Source organism: Elgaria multicarinata, chromosome 7, assembly GCF_023053635.1.
Source record: "Elgaria multicarinata webbii isolate HBS135686 ecotype San Diego chromosome 7, rElgMul1.1.pri, whole genome shotgun sequence".
Classification (NCBI taxonomy): Eukaryota; Metazoa; Chordata; class Lepidosauria; order Squamata; family Anguidae; genus Elgaria; species Elgaria multicarinata.
The window spans coordinates 105107602-105130997 of record NC_086177.1 but is presented as its reverse complement, the minus strand read 5'-3'; the positions used below and the strand labels follow the sequence as shown (position 1 = coordinate 105130997).

The following is a 23396-nucleotide window of genomic DNA, read 5'->3' as shown; positions in this document are numbered from 1 at the left end:
TTAGCAACCCATTGGTAAAACCTGGCCTTAGAGGGCTGTTGTAGGAACAAAGTTAGAGACACAGGCCTTAGCTAGACCTAAGGTTTATCCCGGGATCGTCCCTGCCTGCTCCCGGGATCCCCTGTGTGTCATTTACACGAACAGGGATGACCCGTGATAAACCTTAGGTCTAGCTAAAGCCTATGACTAAAATTTAGCTAGACGAGCAGGAATAAAAAGGTAGACAATTTGTACAAGTCAACTTAGAAAATTATCGTGCTAATTTGCATATTTACAGTATCGTGCAGAAGTCTTAGGCCACTCTGAAAAATGCAAATTAAAGCCATTTATCTGAGCAGTAAGTGTTTATTTGTCTGAAAACCCCCCACTATATAACATTGAAGTAAACACAAAGAAATGTTAATACAATGAAAAGTAACAAAAACTTCTTGGGTTTTTAAAACAAGTCAATTGCCATAAATCTTCTTTTGACTTTGGCTGCGTTTTGTTCTTTTCCCTGTCCAAGTGATCCTACAGCTTCAATTACGTTGAGGTCAGGGCTCTGAGGTGGCCATCTAATACTATGAGTGTTCCATCTCCAGACGTCCGCTCTAAGTAGGCCTTAATCGTGTCTGGGGTCGTTATTGTGCTGAAAGATGATGATTTTGACCAGATCACCTACAGCATTGGCTGAAATCCACCCTCAGATCATGACAGAACCGCCACCGTGTTTCACAGAAGGCTGCAGACAGATATCAATGTACTTCTCCACCTCTTCTTCTGACATATGGGTGTCTTTGTGAACCAAGATTTCAAATTTGGACCCATAACTCCATAAGACTTCCTGCCACAGCAGCTCTGTGTTTTGTGGTCTTTCACTTACTGCAATCTCTTCTGCTTGTTGCCTTTCTTAGCTGCAACACAGCCTGCAAGACCATTTCTTGTAAGACTTCTTCTCATGGTTGAACTTGTGTACTTTGGTGCCACATGACTCTGCCAGACGTTGAGCAAGCACTTCACTGGATTTCCTTTCATCCCTCAAGGTAGTGGCCTTTAAGTATTGTTCATCGGATGCACACAGCTTTCTGGGTCTTCCATTGGGTTTTTTTTTGTCTTCAACATGCCCAGTTTCTTCAAATTTCTTTTTGACAGTTTTAACACCACATCTTGAAAATCTGGATTGGTGGGCTGTAGCTTGCTGAGAATTGCCTTGTTGATGCAAAACGATGATTTCATGTCTGTCAAACTGTGTTAGCTTAGCCATTTCCAAACCTCTCCTCAAGCCAGCCCGGCCATTCAATGTACTGCATTTGTTGAATTCTAACACTAGCACACCTGGTTCAGCGAATCAATACCTCATTAAGTTGAATCAGGTGTGCTGGTGGTAGAAAACAGAAGAAAGTCTTGTTACTTTTTAATTGTATTAATGTTTATTTGTATTTATTCTATTGTTATATAGTGTTTTTCTGGGCAAATAAACACTTAATGTCCAGATAATAACTTCAAACATAATTATCTTGGGTGGCTTAAGACTTTTGCACAGTATTGTATGTCATGTTATTAGTGTAACTTCTATAGCTAGTAAGTCAATGGTCTATAAATACGGTTACCAGAAGCAATGTTATCTTTGATTTTAATGATCATCCACCCTGACTTATGACAAAGCAAGAGCTGCATCCCCATCACCGACAACTCAGCACTGCATAGAAAATACTAGGGGCGCGGGGAGGAAGAACCTCTCACTTTACACAGAGGATTCTGGGGAGGGTGGGTGTCTCAGATCAGACTACAGAGACACTGGGAACAACCAGACTATCCAATTCTTCAGTATAGTTCCAAAACTCAGTGTGAAGTCAGAGAAGAGATCTCTCCCATTCCCCACGCCCCCCACACATGCTGGGCACAACCACAAGTATGGCTGACCTTGGTAGCCAGCCAATTATTTGTGGGCTCTTGCAATAAATATATCATTTTACCTGTGCCATATGTCTGAGGGCTGGATTTATGTTATTTGCCATCTGTAAAATCCTTCCCCACGTGGGCTTTCCAGGTAGCAGGATTGTGGCAAGATGAGCATTCTCTACCCAACTGTTACTACTAAACAGGACCACCGATCTGACCATTAAAGTCCTAGCATTCCAGCACTCTATACAGTAGAAGGCAACATTAAATGCCTCTCCTGTGTGCTTGTCTAAATATGAGGGATTTATATATGCCATGTTGACCTACCAATGTTTTATGTGTTTTTTGCTGTAGTGACCATCCACAGGGGAACAACCTTTTCAGTAACTGGCTGGAAAAACCACACACACATCAAACTCTTACACCTAGATATCTACCCTAGTGTGTAGAGAAGCTGAATCTTGATCAAGCCACAATCCTAAAAAGGTTATTTCCAAGTATCAGGCACATTGAGGACAATATGGTGACTGAAATGCCTACGGAATGTGTTGGTGTTATATCTCCATTTCAAACCCATGACTTCCTACTCTACAAACTTCTCTAGAGTGCACACCCCTTACAGGATCATTTGGGATGCAGCAAACAAGGGAAGCACAGTTGACTTGTGCTTCCTGTTCTTCAAAATTGATCTTGCACGTTGACAGCAATGCATAGGAAAAGAAGGGAAGTGACAACCACTCTCCCCTCCCACCGCCTGTGCCAACATCTGAAACGGCTAATGCCTCCAAGCAATTGGTGTAGGTGACATTGCTCACAGGGCACTATTGACCTAGTTATCTGCAGCAGTGTGGTATCAATGAGAGAATTCACTTTGTCAGTGCTGTTCTGCAGATGGCAATAGGAAGGCATCCCATCTTAAATAGCTGCCCAGCAGCACTATTGGGTCATGTAAGGCTATAACTCTAGACAGTTGTGCCCAAGTCCCATTGAAGTCAGAGCCAGGATTCGACCCTGGATTAAAACCAATGCCTCTGGGCATGTGCAATGGGCCTTTTCATAATCATACAGATCAAGGAGTAGAGAGCAGGTCTGCTTTACCAAAAAAATAAAAGAAAAAAAGACTGAGGCCACAGCTAGACCTAAGGTTTATCCTGGGATCATCCAGGGTGCGCCCCTGCCTGAGCACTGGATCCCCTGTGTGTCACCTAGGTGAACAGGTTTGACCCCTGGACGATCCAGGGATAAACCTTAGGTCTAGCTATGGCCTGAGTCTCAACACCTCTCATTTTAGAAACCAATCTATGATAGGAATCTAGTTGGACTTGTAACTGTACTCAAGATCGCAGCCTTCATGCTTAGCAAACAATACATATTTGGGTATGCCCCAAAGACACACAACTGACTTAAATATAATTCAGAGTACTGGAAGCACAACGTTAGCAATTAAATTTTACTACAACTTTTAAATCTCAACACCACCACTTCTAAACATCTGCCTCCAATGAGCATCTCCAAAGTTGAATTTTCTAATTAAACGCACACTAACCCCCCCTCCAACAAGAATGTTACCAGTTGCGCTTGCCACAGCATAACACCATTCGGCCTTTGATTGATAACTGCAGGGTGGCACACCACAGCTTTGGTGCTCTCAGCCTCTCAAACAGGTACTATGGCGTTCATGTGTGAAATCATTTCTCTGCAATACACTTGTTTTGCTTTAGACTGCTGTCATTCTTTATTGGTCTCAGGTGCTTAATTTAGTCCTCGACTATATGAGCCACTGTAGCTTCAGAACATCTCTAGAATTATAGCACTTGCTTAAACATGTATTTGCAGGTGGAGGAAAGCAAAATAATGTTTTTCTAAGTAGCTCTCAAACAAATGAACAAAAGCCACAACCCTACACATTTTAAAAGAGACAGTAGTTGTCAGAAAAGGTTGTTACACACTACATCATGGGCCGTATGGTGCTAAGCGATCCATAAGGGGGGGAAAAGAATAAAATATAGGGTAATGAGGGTCCCACTGCAAAATGAGATGAGGCGGGGAGCATCTAAGGAGAGGGTCTTTTAAGTGGTGGCACCCCAGCTGTGGAATGCCCTCCCCAGAGAGGCTCACCTCACACCTATGTTGTGGTCTTTTTAGCACCAGGTGAAGACCTTTTTATTTTCCCAGGCTTTTTAGCTCTTCGGTTTTTTTTGTTTTTAAATGGTGTTGGTGAGTTTTTAGATCTTTACACTGCTATTAGCTTTTATCCTGGTTCCTACTTTGATTTTATTCTGTTTTAAACGTACAGTTTTAATATACTGTTTTCTCTGTAATTGTATGTTGCAGATTTAAGTTTGTTTTGTGAACCATCTGGAGAGCGTCAGCTAATGGATAGTAGAGAAATAAAATAAATAAATTAAATTAGAGACCTTTTTTTAAAAAAAGGCCACCATTTGTACTGTTTATTATTAAGAAGCAGCAACTTATACCTGAAGCTCAACTATTCACACACTTATATTAGTACTAGTTATACCATAAACTCCAAGATCAGTTGCACGCACGCAGATACAGGTGTGTCAGAAACTGCACTTTAAGCAGCCCCCCACCCTTCCTCCTTCATTTGTTTCAGACCCCCAATGATACAGGATCTGGCCAATTCAGAAATGGATCTGAAGCTGGCTTAGTATGTAGCCCTGCTCAAGCATTCTAGTTCCTGGTTTCACTGAACACACGAGGCGAGGAGTGCTCCAGCCCTGCCCGCTGCCCCACGTTTCTGTTGTCCTTTAGGTATGGAGGACGACAGTTTGAACAGGATACCCTCCTGTATTCATGGCGGCTCTCCCTGCCATCCAGGACCCTGACTTTATTTATTACTTATGTATTTATTGCATTTATATCCCGCCATTTTTCCTGCAAGGAACATAATCCTCCTCTCCATTTTATCCTCAAAACAACCCTGTGAGGTAGATTGGGCTGAAAGTCTGTGACTGGCCCGAAGTCACCCAGTGGGTTTCCATGGCTGAGTGGGGACGAGAACCTGGATCTCCCAACACCCAGTCCAACACCTTAGCCTCTACATCACACAGATTTTCCAAGGAAAACTGAGAATTAGAATGCCTAAACAGGGCTTGTTAAGGCACTGGATTCTATGGAATAAACTACCTATTTATTTATTTATTTATTTATTTTATTTATTACATTTTTATACCGCCCAATAGCCGAAGCTCCTACACTGTATTGGGATGTTGTGGTGAGCCCATAATTAATTAATACTAAAACGACTATGCAGAAGCATAAATCTATCATGTTAAATTTACTAGGCAGCTAATGTGAATGCACAACAATCTACATTTTTTTCTCAAAGTGCCTATGGTTGCTTGCTCTAGAAGGCTTGCAGACTTATGAGGAGTAGCCAACTCAGAAGAATATCAAACAGTCCTAGAAAATATCCTTAACATTTCCTCAGAGTCAGTCAGATTCATCTTGGAGGCAGGCAACAGTCAGGTGAAAGGGCAGAAAAAGGAACAATTCAAGTAGCTCTGGGCAGGTAACTAGCCCCTCCCCCTCCCCCATTTTCTGCAACCTTGTCACATAATCCAAATTTTAGTAACAAACCTCATTCTCTGCCATGTTAACTCTCTGCAGCATCTGTCACTGCTATGAATGGTTGATCATAAGTACCTCTGTAGTCATCTCAGTGCTATTAAGCAGATGGCAGTGCTAAATCCAAATGATGTAGTACATCTCCCCGGTGGACTTTGTTTCCATACCCTACCATTATTCCACAATTCCTCTGTGATAAATCTTACGCATTCTAGAGAACATTAAATAGTGAGCCGACATCGGCAATTGATTTATTAGCAGCGGTGTGCGTTTGCCCCGTCATACACTTTGCAAACACTTGTGTTGGAAGACGTTGGAAACCCTCAAGGCGCCCAGGTCATTGGCCTGGTTTTCGGTAATGCATGCAATGTTATTAAACAGATTCTGTGTTTCAGCACTATTTGTCTTTATAGAATGTGTCTAAACTGCAGTTTGCACATCTTCACAAATATGCCTGTTAAAATTCTGTCTTTCCATTAGGCTCTAATCAGAGGGGTTTTGTGATGAAATTGCTCTAGTACTGACGTTAGACCATTCAAAGAACTTAATTTTTGAGACTCTAAAACTGAGTAAGATTACTGGGTAATAGTTCAAGGAGAATCATAATGTAATTCAACAGCATTCCATAAATATGTTGAGGACAGGAGTTAAGCCATTAGAAGTGTAAAGGCACTTGTAAGGCATGCATTATCATAGAAACAGACATGTAGAGGCTAGTATTTGAGGCATTTATACTTCAGCAATTCAAAGTCCAGCTAGATGGAGAGTTTACAGAAAACCAAGTCATTAGACAGGACAGCTTTCAAAGAGGAGATTGCTCAATGCACTGTGCCAAACCCGCTTGCCCATCTCCTATATAGTCATCTGGCCATTTTGCTTTCTTAACTTGGTGTTGAAAACCTAGCTTCTGACAGCTTGTCTCAAATCAACAGAGTACAATATAAAAGAGTGTTCAGTAATGTACAGCCTTCAAAATCTACACCAATATTGTTGTTCGCTACGTTCGTTGTGGCACATCTGACTAGCTTAGCCTTGGCTTGTCTCATTAAACATATGTATATTTGGGCAGCTAATTTGTGCTGAACATTATCACTCAACATTAAAGAGTTACATCATCTTTCTCACTTTAGTCAATGGAGCCAAGTGACTAAAGCCAACACAAGCCCCGGGAAGCTCAAAATACATTCTAATCAGTTGCCAAAAGTAATTCCTTTAGACGTCCACTAAAATTTCCATGAGTTATGTTACTGGGAATGCATTTTCGTAGGACTAATGAGAATGCATACTTATGGCTAGGCTATGGGAATCCAAAATGGGAATCCAATATTGTTCCAGCTTTCTAGGCCCTCACCACCTAACAGATGTAGATCTCCACAGAGAGAGAGAGAGAGAGAGAGAGAGAGAGAGAGAGAGATAGATTATTAAATTCCTTCCATAGAGTTGTAGGAGAAAGCTCATAAGTAACTTCTGAAAATATTATTTTGTTTTCTGTGAAAACCTACAGATTGCTTTCAGTTTAATATTTACCAGTTCGCACAATAGCTACGTGAGGCTGAGGATTATAATAAATAGGGTACCAAGTCTAATTATCGAGTGCACTTTCAAATAGTGTTACATTGTTTTGCCTTTGCTAAAAATATCATAAGTGGGCCACCAATGTATTTACAGAATGAGATACCTACTAATGCATTATTGCACTTAATTGCAAAGGTACGATCTGTTCACATAATCTAGGGGATGAAATGTTGGAAGTTACGATGACTGGTTCTGGATAGGCAGGATTTGCTTCCCAGTATATGCCATGAGACACAGCTACGTCCAAAATACATGGTCATCCAAAGCATGCAGAGATGGGCAAAATGTGCGACAAGTAGAAATGTGTCCTGAAAGTGACCCAGAGATGAAGCACTTCATTTCAAGGAAGACCACAGCTCAGTGGTAGGGCACATGCTGTGCATGCAAAAGGTCCCAGTTTGAATCCCTGGCATTTCCAGTTGAAAGGATCCGGTGATGGGAAAGACCTGCTCCTGAGACCCTAGAGAGCTGCTGCCAGTCAGGAGGCAACACTGGGCTAGCATATAAAACCAAATGGACAAATAGTTTGACCTCGCATAAGGCAGCTTCCTATGTTCCAATCCCATACCAGGAATCCTCTGCCTGTTTCAAGGGTTGGCGATTTTAAGGGAGTAACCCCTAATCAAAACCTCCTGCCCTGTTAATACACCCTGACTCTAGCAAACGTTCTGAATGCACTTGAATGAAACACTCTTCCTTACCTTTGTGCTGAAGTACTATAGCTGTTATCATAGGAATCATAGCTCTGTTCATCATACGAAGTGCCATATCCATCGTCATATTCCTGCGGGGAGAAAATTCAATGCCAAGGCAGTATTACAATTTAACGTACAACTTCAGAAACTTTGAGAACTCCCATTTTTCAGTCCAAATTATACTCTCTCCTGAAAACTAAATTCAGTCATGGTGTTGTGGTCATTTAGTATCAGGGTTCCAGATACAAGAAGGGCTACAGCTAGTTCTGGGCACCCAAGAAAGCTTTGGACTAGGGGTGTGCACAGACCCCCCACTCCACTTCACTTTAAGATCCGCCATTTTCGGATCGGCCCGCTCTGCCCCGCCCCCACTCCGCCTGTGCCCACTCCGCTCCGCTCGGAGCTCTGGATCCGGATCGGAGCTCCGGACCCCCCCATAGGGGGGGTTACCGGGCCCTGCCGCCATCGCCGCCCATGCAGCGACAGCGGCAGAGCCCGGTAAGGAGGAGGGGGGCCTTACCTGCCTCCGTCCGCGGTCCGTCGCCGTCTTCAATTGAGCCCGCGGTTCCACCAGGAAGTCTGGGCCGCAAGTGCGGCCCAGACTTCCTGCTGGAACCACGGGCTCAATTGGAGACGCTGACGGACCGCGGACGGAGGCAGGTAAGGGAGAGGAGGGCGGGGGGGGTTACCGGGCCCTGCCGCCATCGCCGCCCATGCGGTGACGGCGGCAGAGCCCGGTAAGGGACGAAGGGGGAGGGGGGCCTTACCTGCCTCCGTCCGCGGTCCGTCACCGTCTTCAATTGAGCCCGTGGTTCCACCAGGAAATCTGGGCCGTGCGGCCCAGACTTCCTGCTGGAACCACGGGCTCAATTGGAGACGCTGACGGACCGCGGACGGAGGCAGGTAAGGGAGAGGAGGGCAGGGGGCATTACCGGGCCCTGCTGCTGTCGCCGCATGGGCGACAGCGACAGCGGCAGGGCCCGGTAAACCCCACTTACCTTTCCGGCGGAGCTCCGGATCGAGGCGAAGGATCCACCTTCACCTCGATCCTCTTCACCACGCTCCGCTGGCCCCCCGATCCTCTTCGCCTCCGCCTTAAGGGCAGGCGAAGCCCCCCGCTCCGCTACTGCTTCTCCGGTCCGATTAGAAGCGGAGCACATCCCTACTTTGGACTTCTGTTTCCTGAACCGGAGTCCCCTGTGCCACATGTTAAACAGAAAAGCTTCAGAAGCAGGTAGTGGCATGGCCTGGGGAATTGCTGTTCAAGGGGAAATGGGTCTCTGCTACCCACTGTCTATTGCGCGCTCCCACCCTCTCTTCTGCCTGCCTGGATCCACAGAGAAAACAATCATCCTTAGCCTTTCTCTCCCAACCCCTGAATTCCCAAGAGGTTCCCAGGTGCTGCAGGAATGTGGGAACACACCACAGTTGCCCCTGCAACCAGACTTTGGAATCCCACCCCACCAAAGCCAGCAACATGGAGTCGGAAGACCTAAAGACGGTAGTGCATGTGCTGGTAACTTCGAAGCTCGACTTCTGCAATGCGCTTTACATAAGGCTACCTTTGTGCCTAGTCCGGAAACTTCAACTAGTTCAAAATATGGCAGCCAGGCTGGTCACCGGTACACCTAGGGGTGACCACATTACACCAGTTTTAAAATCTCATCACCGGCTGCCAATTAGTTTCCGGGCAAAGTATAAAGAGTTGGTTATCACCTTTAAAGCTCTACATGGTTTGGGTCCAGGCTACCTGCGGGATCGCCTTCTCCCGCACAATCCGCCCCGCACACTCAGGTCCTTTGGTAAGAACTTCCTTCAGCCAGCTAAAACTAGGCTGACAGGTATTATAAGAGGACCTTTTCCTCTGCTGCTCCCAGACTGTGGAATGGCCTGTCAGAGGAGAATCGTGAACTTAACAGTCTTTTAGTATTTAAGAAAGCTATAAAGACTGATCTCTTCCGGCAGGCCCATCCAGTGGAATTTTAGGATGCTTTTAGGATATTTTTAGGAAGTTTTAACAATGTATACTGTGTTTTGATTAATATTTTATACTTTTTCCCCCCTGCCTTGATCAGGATGGAGAGGCGGGTTAGAAATATTTTTTTTATCATCATCATCATCATCGAGTCTGTCCTGATCTCCCCACTGACTGGGCCAGTATATTCTGCCCTGTCAAAGCTAGTGGATATACTGGAACTTGCTCTAGCTACCCTAAAGTGCCCTCAACCTTTGCAGTACCTGATCCAGCAAAAGGTGAGAGATGGACAAGAGGTCTTCTCTGACCTTATCAACATTCTGATTTGGACAGTTTAGTGTGACGTTAAAAGACAAGATCCCAATCTTCCTGAGGACTATTTGTAATAGAGGCATTTGGGTGACTACAACTGATCTCAATGAACTGTTCTTGCTTTAGAAGAAATGGGCAAGACCAAGGTGATAGAGTCAGGGATTAGCAAAGGACCTATTCCCTCTTTCTCCTGCAGAAAAACTCGCACTCAGTAAGTTATTCTGTGCTAATACTCTTCCACCCCCACCAGCTATTCTACAGATTTGTAGCACTACACCTTCTTGATTTCCCCCGTTCAATTCTACTTATAGCTTTTCTGCTTTAGATTTAATGACATGATGACCTGTCCGGCATGACTTATGGCACAAGCATGGAAGCAGAATTTATACAGCAAAAAATAGAGTAGCCACCTCTTTAGGAGGAGGATTTGACTTTATAGTATACTTGAACTACTACGCCAAAACAGAAGGTAAGAGACTCATCTCAAATTCTCCTGCAACCCACAGATTCCCTTTAAATAGCAACCATCAAGTGGAGCTCAAGAATGCTTTAAAGCTTGCCCTTAATTAGGTTTGACATCTTCATGTTAATATTTTCTGTGTTTGAGGTTTCAAGTGCTGCACATTTATTCTAATTTGGCCAGTTCTGCATATAAATTGATATTCTCTGAATTTTAAATAAATCTCAGAGATATGAATTTGAAGACAAATTAGGCCCACCATTGGTTTTTGAAATGCAAACTTCCTGCAATCCAAGAGAGTTCTGTCTAGTGGTGTTATTTATTTTATTATTATGTAGCGTTCGAGGTGGGGGGCGGATGATTGTGCACCATTTAACCTTGTTCCTTTGATGCGTTAGAGAAACGTTAGTGAAAAGGTAAGAAGTCTATTAAAACCCACCTAATGCCAATGAAACGGCAGTCCCACTTTTTAAAAGTGCCAGATTACTGCAATATCGGCTCAGCTAAAAACTTTTCCTGCTGAGAACAGCAGCTTAAAAAGATAGAGGAGTAGTGGGGAACTTTTGAAAATAGGTTTCCAGGCTCATTAGAAAGCTTCCAGAAAATCTCCTGAATGAGGGCCAATTCACACATCATATTTTCCTAAATAGACCTAAAAACATAAAGTATGGTTGTGACAAACAAGCGTTCAGAAGTGTTTATCCTAAATTACTGGCAAACTTGTCAGAGAGCCAGTTCTGGCTACAATTCACTATCAAGTACACATATGGTGGCAAACCCAGATTTGTTGCTGGGTAATGTATGACAACAGTCATGGGAGCAGTGTATTAGTAACCACTAATGGTTGCGTGGGGCTACAGAGTAGAAGGAAAGCATTTTCTGGCCCCTTCCGCCAGTCAGGGGACTTTGGACCACTGGGAGGCTTTCTCTCCTGCCTCTCAGGAAGAGCTTTATGGCAAGAAGACCTTCCTGATCATTAGCAAGAGGCACAGTAGCTGCAAGGATCTTACTTTCACACCCACCCCTTCCTGCCAAAAAGGACACTTAGTTCCAGGGGCTGTTTTCCTATCTCCTCCCGATTCCTTTTTCCACGTATATCTATTAGATTGTGAGGCTACAGGCAGGGGAGGACTCCTCTTTTAATCTCTGTAGAACAGGAATAGGCAGAAGACAGACCTTAAAATGTTTTGGACTTCAACTCCCAGAAGTCTCTGCCAGCACGGTCAATGGTCAGGCATGCTGGGAGCTGAAGTCCAAAGCATCCGAAGATCGACTTTCTGCCCAGCCTTGCTGTAAGGCACTTAGAAAATATTAGCTGTTTTATATATGATAATCTGCAGCTATTATATCCCACTATCAGAGCTATACAGTAGTGTTACATCAGATTTCCAATTATAAAGAATCTCCAAACAACATTGCTACAATATCAAGTACTCCAGAATGGGAGAAAGTCAAGTGCTTTCACTATTAATTACAGGGTCCTTGTGGCTATTCGGCTTTTATTAATTAGGTTAGCTGACAAGTCTCTCCCATCAACAACTGGGGAGCTGAACTAGTTGGAACTGATCTGTTTAAGTATCAGAATATCCCATGCTACATTTTATTATTGCCCAGATACTTGTCCTATTGTATATGACAGGGTACTTGTTAAATTGGTCAATGCCGAGCTATTGTAAAGTAATATTTGTTATTAGAATGTTATGTTCTCTTGTTAACCAATTTATATAACCAGTTATATTTGTCCGCTGGTTAAGTTCCGTTTCTGCTATTTATCGTGCGTACCTCTACCTTCTCCACTAGGTTTTGAACAAATGAACTCTGATGTCTGATTTGAGAGGTTAATCCTGTGTGTGTGGGACAAATATTGGCTGCTCTCGGTAGCCAGCCAAAATAAAAAAAGGTAGTTGCCAAAGCCCTAATTTTACTCAGCAGAGGAGTGGCATCCTGTATCTGAACTGAAACAGGCTCTGCAGGGGGCCTGAGGACACTGCACTCGAACAGGTGCCAAAAAATGGCAAGATTAACTGTCCTGGGGTTGTGGGGAGCACACTCTGGTTGCTGGAGTGAATGGAATGTGCTACTATATTCCCCAAAGGCAGGATGAGGATACAGCCTGAATACCATGATCAGATGTTTGAAAGGGAACAGGGGGAACGGCCAAGGAGTATTGCCCCATAATCCTCAGGCATGCTGGAAAGGCAACAATGAGGAGAAAGACAGTGGGTGGCAACAACGCGTTTCCCTCTGATCTGGAAACCTTGGGAGTGGGCTTGACTATGACTCAAAGGCCCACCAGGTTAAAAGATGTGGTCACCACAAGTGACCACCTTCTGTGGACTGCTGCCTAAACTTGTACCACAATCCTATCTATACTTATTCAGGTGCAAGACCTTTGGAACCTACTTGCCAGTACACCTATGTAGGATCAAGCCATTAGTCTCTCCTTACAATCCTGTTGGAAGCTTAAGATAGTTTGAAATAACAAAACAGGACTTGTTCGAAGTCAAAGAAAGAACAAATCCCTAGACTTTTGATGTAGCATACCTTCCCTTTTAATTAAGTTTCCCATTACAGAAAAAGTCAACCAAATTGAAGCTACTAAAGATTAGTTTATTGCCAGAAATTATGCAAACAGTCCTGGCATTGAGAAGTCTGACATCAATGCAACTTGTGAATGCCAACACAAAGCGGCATCAATAAAGCACAGAAGGGCCTAATTAAATTTCTTTTGCTAATTTCAGAAATGATGGGGGGGGGGACTTGTAACTAATCTTGTGTGTGTGTGTGTGTGTGTGTGTTTTAAATGACAAGCCCATGAAGTGTATCTTTATAAAAACGTAACACATGCTTTAGTGCTTCCGGAGATTTCAGTAAGCTACTCCAATGTATGATATTGAATTCTTTAATTACTCTGAAATTACAATAGAAAAATTCAACCATCAAATTGGTAATTCAATTCCAACCTGAAGAATCCTGTTCTGCATTTCCATCAGTCATGCTGAGCCTTCTAAGGAGGATTGTAATACTTTTCTCACATATATTTGCTATTTTAATTTTTAAAAGTTTTAAAAATTATGTTTAAAATTTTAAGAGTGTGTGTGTGTAACAAAAGTATTTAGAGCTCTGGCTATTTATTAAATAAATAACATCTAGTTATGACTGTGGATTGTTGTTGTTTTGCTATGCTATCTAATCTTAGGATATATTTTTCATGCAACTAAGAAAATCTTAATTTTGCTAACTAACTGTACAAAACTACATGTATAGTTTTATGTTTAAATCCTAACAGATTTGTTTTCCAACAGATGTTGCTATCAGCAAGACAGAGTGTCCCATGGGGGCATTTTGTGAAAATGGATCTAATGAGAAACAGTTGGTATGAAAGATATTAATAAACATCGAAATACATTCATTGATCACCTTGACACAATAGGTTACATAGATAAGAGTTATGGTATGGGATATAGTTTGAAAAGCACTGCCCTAAGCAGTATTCTGGGGAATGATAGGGTTCTTCGAAATCTCTCAATGAGGTCATCAATAATGATGGACAAATTTGCTTGTAACTATCGATTGTCCCCTGCAGCCACAAGGGAGTGGTGTGTGTTTGTGCGTTATGGATACACAGTGAGTTCACACATGATAATGGTGAAGCCTAACAACCCTGGCCGCACCCCACATGAAAAGACTAGAGGTCTTGCGGTGGTGAAACAGTTTTCCTCCAAGATGTTGTTGGACTCCATTTCCCATCAGTGCCAGCCAACATGGCCAATTGTCAGGGAAGATGGGAGTTGTAACCCAATAATACCTGGACGGCCACAACTTCCTCACCCCTGCCCTACATCATGCCCCACAGTCGTTTATAATGGTTCTGTGGCAGCCATGCCAGGGGCCCCTTGGGCAGACGTCAATAGGGAAAGGATCCTCTGAATGGAGAAAATTTGAAATCCACAGAACTTTCCCCAAGGAACACATTTAAGAGCTATTATCGGATTTGTAACCCGCCTTTCTACCAAAAAATGGCACTCAAGGTGGCTATTGTTGCAGTTCGATATAGTACATTAAGAAGGGATTAATGCAGCATGCTCACACTCTTAGAAGTTCTCTTTCCAAGTTATAGTATAGTGCATAAAATGTGTTCTTGGTACACTTGGTAATCCATCTAAAGGATCTAAATTAAGGAAGTATATGACAGAGATGTTTAAAATTATGTATAGTGTAGAAAACATGGATAGGCCTCTCTTGTAACACTAGAACTTGGTGTCTTCCAATGAAGTTCAGTGGTAGGAGATTGAGGATGGACATACTTCTTCACGGCAGCTGTAAAATGAAGGAATTTGCTTCCACAAGATGCATTAATGGCCACCAACTTTAAAAGGGGATTAGACATGTTAATGAAGGATAAGGCTATTAATGGATATTAAGTGTAAGTCCTGATGGCTATATATTACCTCCACTATCAGACACAGGAGACCTCTCAATACTAGTTGCTAGGAAACACAAGCAGGAGGATGCTATTGCGTTCATGCCCTGCATGTGGACTTTCCATAGGTTAGCTACTGTGAGAATAAAATGCTGGACTAGATAGGCCTTTGGTTTGATCCAGCAGAGCACTTATACATTCTTATGTAAAGACGAAAGTGCAGTACCTGCCAGTGCAAAGCTACTCAAAAGCCACTTGTTTTTCATAACATGACTACACGTGTCAACGTGTACCGGTCTTAGACAAAGTCTACCAAATTCCAAAGCATGCCCTAGAATGTGAGGGCTTAAATCAACCATTTTAAGTGGCTGTACTTACATATTCTCCATAAGTATCTTGTGCTGGAGGTGGGGGAAGAGGTCGGTAGCCTGCAGATGGAGGAACTCCTCTTGCCCTCGGAGTTAGAAGGCCACGGCCACGACTGACAGGACCTCTGCCAGGAGGTATTCCTCTAGGTGCTGGTGCCCCTCTTGGAACACCTGCGGGTGGAGGTGGCACACCTCCACGGGCTCTAAGAACAAGAGAGTACTTTATTCAAAATTTCACATTCAGTTTTTTCTGCCCCTTCCCAAAGGCTCAGCACAGCAGTTAGATGTGAACAATCTCGGCTGGTACCATTTTAAACAAAGGTCTGTTAATTAATATTAATTATTCACGTGTCTATCCTTCTTCCCTGGGAGCTCTCATAGTTTATCACATAGTTTATTTAAGACTACAATAAAACAGAAAACATAAGGGACCATCATAATCAAGCAATCAGATAAAGTCACGTAAACTTAGAATTGGCTTGAAAAACCTTCTTGCAAATGAACTTGCAAAAGACGGAATCTACAGGATTATAAATGTAACACCTATCTGGAGGAGAACTAAATGAATGATCAACAGTCTAGGTGGACAGGCTTGTGAGTTAGAGGAAGAAGGTATCAAGCACGCATGAAGAACTGGTCCTCCAGATGTTGCTGAACTGCAATTGACATCAGCCATAGGCAATATAGCCAATGATGAGGGATTTGGGGAGATGCAGTCCCAAAACATCTGGAGGGACACACGTACACTATCCCTGCACTAAATGAACAGTAAATGGGATTGTTTGTACGCACTCTTTGTTTCTGTTTGAGAAGAACCAGTCACCCTTATGTAGCTTTCCTCAGAGGCTGCTTTAAGGTCACTACTAGAAGAGACAATACCAAGGATAGCCCACAAAACAGGAAGTGCCCAAATAAAGAGGTTTGAGCATCTACAGTATTGCGTCCAGTTCTGGGCTCCACAATTCAAGAAGGACGCAGACAAGCTGGAGCGTGTTCAGAGGAGGGCAACCAGGATGATCAGGGGTCTGGAAACAAAGCCCTATGAAGAGAGACTGAAAGAACTGGGCATGTTTAGCCTGGAGAAGAGAAGATTGAGAGGAGACATGAAAGCACTCTTCAAATACTTAAAAGGTTGTCAGACAGAGGAGGGCCAGGACCTCTTCTCAGTCATCCCAGAGTGCAGGACACGGAATAACAGGCTCAAGTTAAAGGAAGCCAGATTCCAGCTGGACATCAGGAAAAACGTCCTGACTGTTAGAGCAGTACGACAATGGAATCAGTTACCTAGGGAGGTTGTGGGCTTTCCCACACTAGAGGCCTTCAAGAGGCAGCTGGACAACCATCAGTCAGGGATGCTTTAGGGTGGACTCCTGCATTGAGCAGGGTTGGACTCGATGGCCTTATAAGCCCCTTCCAACTCTACTATTCTATGAGTCTACGTTCTGTAGCTATGAGATGCAAGCCCTCCCATAGCTACAGAATGTGCTCAAAACTCTTTAATTAAGTACTTCCTGTTTTGTGGGCTATCAAGTTACATAGTCACTAGCTTTTCTTGTTCGGATGGATACACACACAAGAAACAATCAGCTGTGCCATGCATGGACAAAGGGCAATCCACATATTATTGTCTGCACATAAACACCTGAAGTGTAGAAATTCATAATCTAAAGCAACAGTGATAACATTCAGAAGCAGAACATACATTCCTGTTAATAGGGGAGTCACACAAGTGGTGTTTCCATGCAACTGATCAACAAATAGAAATGGATGCATATAACGACAGCAGGCCAGCCCTCAGGCTGCTTCCCTGCCTTAAAAGTATGTGTCCACTTCACTCCCAGAAAATGTTGTCAGTCCTTAGCACCTTCATATGTGTTTAAATTTCAAATATCGCAATAGTAAATGGTTACTAACAAGGATGTACGGCAGCAAGAGGTATTTGTTTGTATAGTGGTTCCACTATTTAATTGGCAACCTCATTTATAAAACAGCCATAAGCGTCCAAGAGATAAGTCAGCCACAGCATAATGAGATATGGCTAGGAATTAGTATGCAAATATGCTACTGATGGACTTATGAAATATCCCCCTAATCTCAATAAGCAATCATCATCATCAAAAACCTTTGGGGGAATCGAAATCCTCTGGCTTCATCATCCCTCAAGCATGTAACATACATCAATATAAAAACAAGATGTTCCAGATTTCAAATAATGCTTAATGTGTGCACCACTTGCAACCATATGGTTCTCTCACTCTAGAGAGCCATGGTTTGGATGACCAAGAGTTAATTTTAATTTTAGTATAGGTTTTAACCATTTCACCTTATTTCGGCAAATAACGCAAAATGCTTCGACAGTCAGTGACTTTGCTTTTATTAAGCTCATAAAGTTCACACTGTTGCTGCCCGACATGTCAAACCATCCGCCACGGGAAACATTTCTGCTAGTCAGCATGTGGTCTCTTACATTACATTCATTACATAGAAACTGCTCTAACGTTATCAGGGAGCTCTTGACAGTTGGGCATATATTTGAGAGCCATTTGCTATGTGGATCATTCCAGAAGTAGGCAGTGCTGGAGAATGAAATAGGAGCAATCCCATCTCCTGGGCTGTAGCTCAGTATCATTAGGTGCTCTATGCTTTGCATGCAGGAAGTCCCAGGATTAATTCCCAGAATCTCCAGAAACGGCTGGAAAACTCCTGCCTGAAATCCTGGAGCACTGCTGCCAGTCAGTGTCAACAGTACTGGGCTAGATAGACCAACAGTCTGAGTTAGTATAAAGCAGCTTCCTATCTAGCTCTCACATGGTTCCATATGGTGGCTGTAATGTGTGATGCCACACTAAGAGCCCATTCTGACATTAGGTGTGGGAGCCTCTGCTGCATGTACCTCCTTCCATGCTGCTCTAGTGATGTCGAAAGTTCTAAGCTAGGCGTTTGGAATCTCCTGTCAAGGTCCACACTACTTTGGTCAAAAACTGTCAAGGTATGCTTTCCAGGAATAAGCAGGATGACAGAGAAAATTGCGAAGAACTATGGATGTGACTCTCATTGCTCTTCACTACAACAGCAACAAGTGAAAGTTGTGTCAGGCATTCTCCTCCCCAGCTTGTGCAACGTTCCCAACATCAGATCTGTAGTTTGGGGATCCTACTGCACCTCTAATCTAACTCATGGGGAGGAGCCCAAGTTGTTGTTTTTTCCACAGCAGTGGTTGTTATTCCAGCGAGCTGAGGCAATACTGGTGACATCATTCCAAGTGAGTCGTTTACAAGAGTTTCCTTCAGAAAGTAAAGGCTTAAACCAACCAATATTTAATTTTTGTGAACTGCCCAGGGAGCTTTGGCTACTGGGTGGTATAAAAATGCAATAAATAAATAAGTAAATATCAGGAAACGTGCACAAATGGCCAACTTAGGTGTTTCAGTCCTGCAGACTGTATTGGAGATTGTAATCAATCTTGGTTTACATAACGAAAATTCTCAAGTTTGTTAGAATAGCCACCCAAGCTTAGTACACATACGAGCACTAAAAGCATAATAGATCCTACCAATGAACAGCCTAATTACGAGTTTCAGTGACATCCCTACAAGAAAAAAAAAAAGATCTAGTGGAGCCATTAGGCAGAAGCCACCCCTGTAGAGCAGAGGTGGGGAACTGGTGGTCCTCAGGATGTTTTGCCTACAACTTCCACCATCCCTCACCACTGGCTATGCTGACTGGAGTTCATGGGAGCTGTAGGCCAAGACATTTAGGGGGCCATAAGTTGTCCAGCCCTGCTGTAGGGGACAAGTTCTTGGGCAGCATCCATTAATTTCAGCTGGGTTTGTGGCCAAGTTCTCAGTAGCCAGAGTTGTTAAGAGTTTTTAGAGTTCAAGAAACCAAGATGGATTGATGGACTGGAATTCATGCAGCAGCTGCTTTTTAAAAATGCCAGGGAGCACGTGTTTTTATCAAGAAGCTGTCAGTTGGCCCAATACAAAACTATATCCTATCAATCAATCCTGTAAACTATGCCCTAAAGACAGACACGGGAATAAAGAATGTACAAAGAAGAAAAAAGGTATTTAATAGTTCAAAAATGAAATACCCAGATTTCTTCATAGAAGTCCAAAGTAGCAAACAGATCTATTCATCACACCTGATGAAGGAATCTGCACAACTGTTACATACGCCCTAAACAAGGATGGGGGGAAAATAGCTTATCACTGGCACCCAAGAAACTGGTCTACCCTCTCCATGCCCTCAAACTCCTACCTAGGCCGGGCACCTACAAATTTGATGTTTGTGTGTAAGAAAATTTGGATTTTCTTGCCCCTGTGCCAATAAAACTTAGATCAACTAAAGAAGAGTACACATCTCCTTCTGCAAATAGCAACCTCTCAGTAAGATTATCATGAGGTGGTATCTACTCACAACTATATCGTAGCTTGAACCATATGCAAAGGCTGGGTTATAAAGCCTGCAAACACAACCAAATGTTAAAATGCAGGAGAGCATTTTGGAGACCACTGCAGATCTAATTAGACACATATTAGAGCCATGAGTTTCCTATGGGCATCGATATGCTTCCAATCTCAGGTGCCCGATTGCAGACCTTCCCCCCGTATTTCATCATGCAAATCTCTTCACAAATTTTCAGGCTCAAGTCTGTTTGTGAGGTTTTGCAGCTGGAAACTAGGGTGGGCTAAAAGCAGACACAGATTTCAGCAGGGGAGGTTCTAATAAAGGCAAAGCCAGGATCTGCATGCCAACTGATTTGTGTTTTGTATGATGAAACACACTGGAGAAAGCTGCAATTTTGTTTGAGAGCACCGTTTCCAATTAGATATTTAAACAGCAAAAAGGTTTAAATGCACTAATTTGTTTTCTCTCCCCAGGAGGACATTTGGACACACAGAGCCAAAGAAAAGCAAATTAACATTAAGTGTATATAACATGAATTTAAATCTCTTCTCTAAATGCAGCCTTCCCCAATCTGATTGTCTCCAGATGTTTTGGACAACAACTTCATATGAATGATGTGATACTTCAGTAATAGATGTCATTGCTCCTGCATGATCCTGTCAAGGGGGAATAGTATCCAAAGAGAATAATCCACATGGTTACCTTTACACTTCAGGGACCACAACTGACTCCTACCAGAAGTCATTTGGAGGTTTGGGCTGAAGTGTCAACCGATATGCAGATGATGCTCAGCTCTACCTTTTGTTTCCGCCTAATGATTCTAGGAAGGCTACTGAACCAGTGGGGAAGCAGTTTTGGGATATATGAGGGCAAACAGGGTGTAATCTAGAAAAGATGGAGATACTGTGGGTAGGGAAACAAACTATTCTGGATAGATGATTACATAGATTCATAGAATAGTAGAGTTGGAAGGGGCCTATAAAGCCATTGAGTCCAACCTCCTGCTCAGTGCAGGAATCCACCTTAAAGCATCCCTGACAGATGGTTGTCCAGCTGCCTCTTGAAGGCCTCTAGTGTGGGAGAGCCCACAACCTCCCTAGGTAACTGGTTCCATTGTCGTACTGCTCTAATAGTCAGGAAGTTAGATGTCCAGCCGGAATCTGGCTTCCTGTAACTTGAGACCATTATTCTGTGTCCTGCACTCTGGGATGATTGAGAAGAGATCCTGGCCCTCCTCTGTGTGACAACCTTTCAAGTATTTGAAGAGTGCTATCATGTCTCCCCTCAATCTTCTCTTCTCCAGGCTAAACATGCCCAGTTCTTTCAGTCTCTCCTCATAGAGCTTTATTTCCAGACCCCTGATCATCCTGGTTGCCCTCCTCTGAACACGCTCCACCTTGTCTGCATCCTTCCTGTCCCTGAATAGGTGTGCACTCCCTGTGAAGGTTCAGTTTGGGTGTGCTGCTGGACTCGGCACTAACTGGAGATCTCAGGTGGCAGTGGTGGCCAGGAGTACTTTTTACCAGCTATCTGGGAAATGGAGGATCTCTCAATTATTCATGCTCTGGTGACACGTAGGCTGGACTTCTGTAATGCACTGTATGTGGGGTTGCTTTTGAAGACTGTTTGGAAGCTTCACCTTTTCATGACACCCAAAATGAGCTGAGGCAGCTGTCTTACTCTGCCTAATAGTAGGGCCGGTGCTGGCAGCGTGCCCATTAGTCAAAAGCTGTGTAGTGTTACAGCTGTATAGTTGTCAAATAAGGGGAGTTGTCATAAGAGGGAGGAAGCTGCAAAAGGATGCGGTGGTGGAGGAAGGACTCTCATTTTTCACTCACACCATGTATAATTTTGTAAACTTCTATCATCTCTCCCCTTGCCTCTGCCCCTTTTTTCCTAAACTAAAAAACCCTTTACACTGTGATCTTTTCTCATAGGGAAGTTGGTCCAGCTCCCTAATAATTTTGGTTGCCCTTTTCTGCCCCCTTTCCAACTACAAAATATCCTTTTTCAGATATGGCAGCTAGAACTGTACATAGTATTCCAATTGTGGTTGCACCATAGGTTGTATAAACACATTATGATGTTGGAAGTTGTATTTTCAAACTCTCTCCTGACAATTGTTACCACAGAACTTGTCTTTTTGAAAGCTGTTACCTCTCCCACAAGATCCCTTTTCTGGTCAGTCACCGCCAACTCAGTACCCATCAGGGTGTATTCGAAGTGAGGAACTTTTGTCCAAATGTGGACCACTTTCCAGTTACATTGAATCACATTTGCCATTTTGCTGTCCATTCCCCCATTTGTAGAGATCCTTTTACAGTTCTTTGGAACTGTTTTGTTTCCACCTCCCTGTATAAGGTCGTGTCTTCAGCAAATGTGGCCTCCTAACTGCTCACCTTTAACTCTTGGTCAGGTATGTACCACTTAAAAAGCACTGGCCCAACACAGATCCTTGGTGGATCCCATTTCTTACATTCCTACTGTGAGAACTATCTATTTATTCCTACTCTGTGTTTCCTGTTCTTTTTTCAATTACTGATCAAAAAGAGGATGTGAATACAGCAGACATAAAGCCCATAATGCACAAGCCATGTACAAACACTGCTGACCTCAAGGTAGGCAAAGTTTACAGGCTGTATTTTCCTACCTCCCATCACCACAGAAAAATTCCCCTCTCAGATCTGCAGACCCTTATCAGTAGCACGGCATTCTACAGACCTATTACGCCAGGTATGACCTGTGAGCTTTATCCTACCTATCCTATTTGTTTAATATTATTTCCTAGTATACCAGCAAGCCACTATGTTTAAAAAAGTTAAGACAAAATCTTAATGAGGCAATGAGATCCAGCAGGTAAGTTTTAAACATGCACGTGATGTCTGGGTTCAAGTCTACGTCAACCTCAACTACAGAAGTTTCCCCAATGGGACTCTGTGCAGGCACAAAGCCCATATGTGTGATGCACAGAGACCACAAAGGTCTCATCTACACCAAGCAGAATTTAGCACTATGAAAGCGGTATGAAAGCAGTATATAAAAGGCAGGAGCCACACCCAACAGGATATAGTGGTATGAAAGCAGTACATGGTATGTGTCAATGGGCCCCAACACTTGTCGGTGCACTTCAATACCGCTATACAGTAGTAGTGTGGCTCCTGCCTTTTATGTACCACTTTCATACCGCTTTCATAGTGCAATATCTTGCTTGGTGTAGACGAGGCCAAAGAAGATGATGTAGAATGAAGCAACACCTACCTTGCCAAAGCAGGGGCTGGTACTCCCCTTGCCCGTAAAGGAGGTTTTCCACGAACTACTGGAACTTCTGCGTTTTCTGAGCCACCATTCAAGTAAGTTAATTCCTGTAATTGTGCCTGTCGGATTTCATCATTGTAGTCCTAGGCATGAAGGAAAAGAGGATGGCATTCATCTCTGAAAACATTCATAACAAATATTTAAAGGCATTTTGTATTTGTTCTTGTTGCAAATATCTGACAGTTATAAAGGTAAAAGCATAGGATTGATATAGATTCCTTTTACTGGGCTGAAGCAGCTATTCGATTTTTTGAAAAGGCGCAATGGAAACATCTGAAACAAAGATATTCCCACAGGATGCAAGAAATCACTTAAATTCTTGTTTTTCAACCCTCATTAAACTGCTGCCAAGATTGATACTCTTATCTTCTGTTGAAGCTTAGTCACCAAA

At 43.1% G+C, this 23396-nt stretch overlaps 1 protein-coding gene across 2 annotated transcripts in view; it reads right to left on the bottom strand.

Annotated features, from left to right (window-relative positions):
* KHDRBS3 (KH RNA binding domain containing, signal transduction associated 3) overlaps positions 1-23396 on the bottom strand; it is a 129659-nt gene that overhangs the window by 23426 nt on the left and 82837 nt on the right. For both annotated transcript variants that reach the window (XR_010025640.1, XM_063129920.1), the window contains exons 5-7: positions 22949-23088; positions 15291-15483; positions 7749-7831 (exon numbers count right to left, since the gene is read on the bottom strand). Coding sequence is in view for 1 of the 2 variants with exons in the window: in XM_063129920.1 (XP_062985990.1) it covers positions 7749-7831; positions 15291-15483; positions 22949-23088 (416 nt within the window). In the remaining variant the exon portion in view is untranslated. The remainder of the gene's footprint in view (positions 1-7748; positions 7832-15290; positions 15484-22948; positions 23089-23396) is intronic.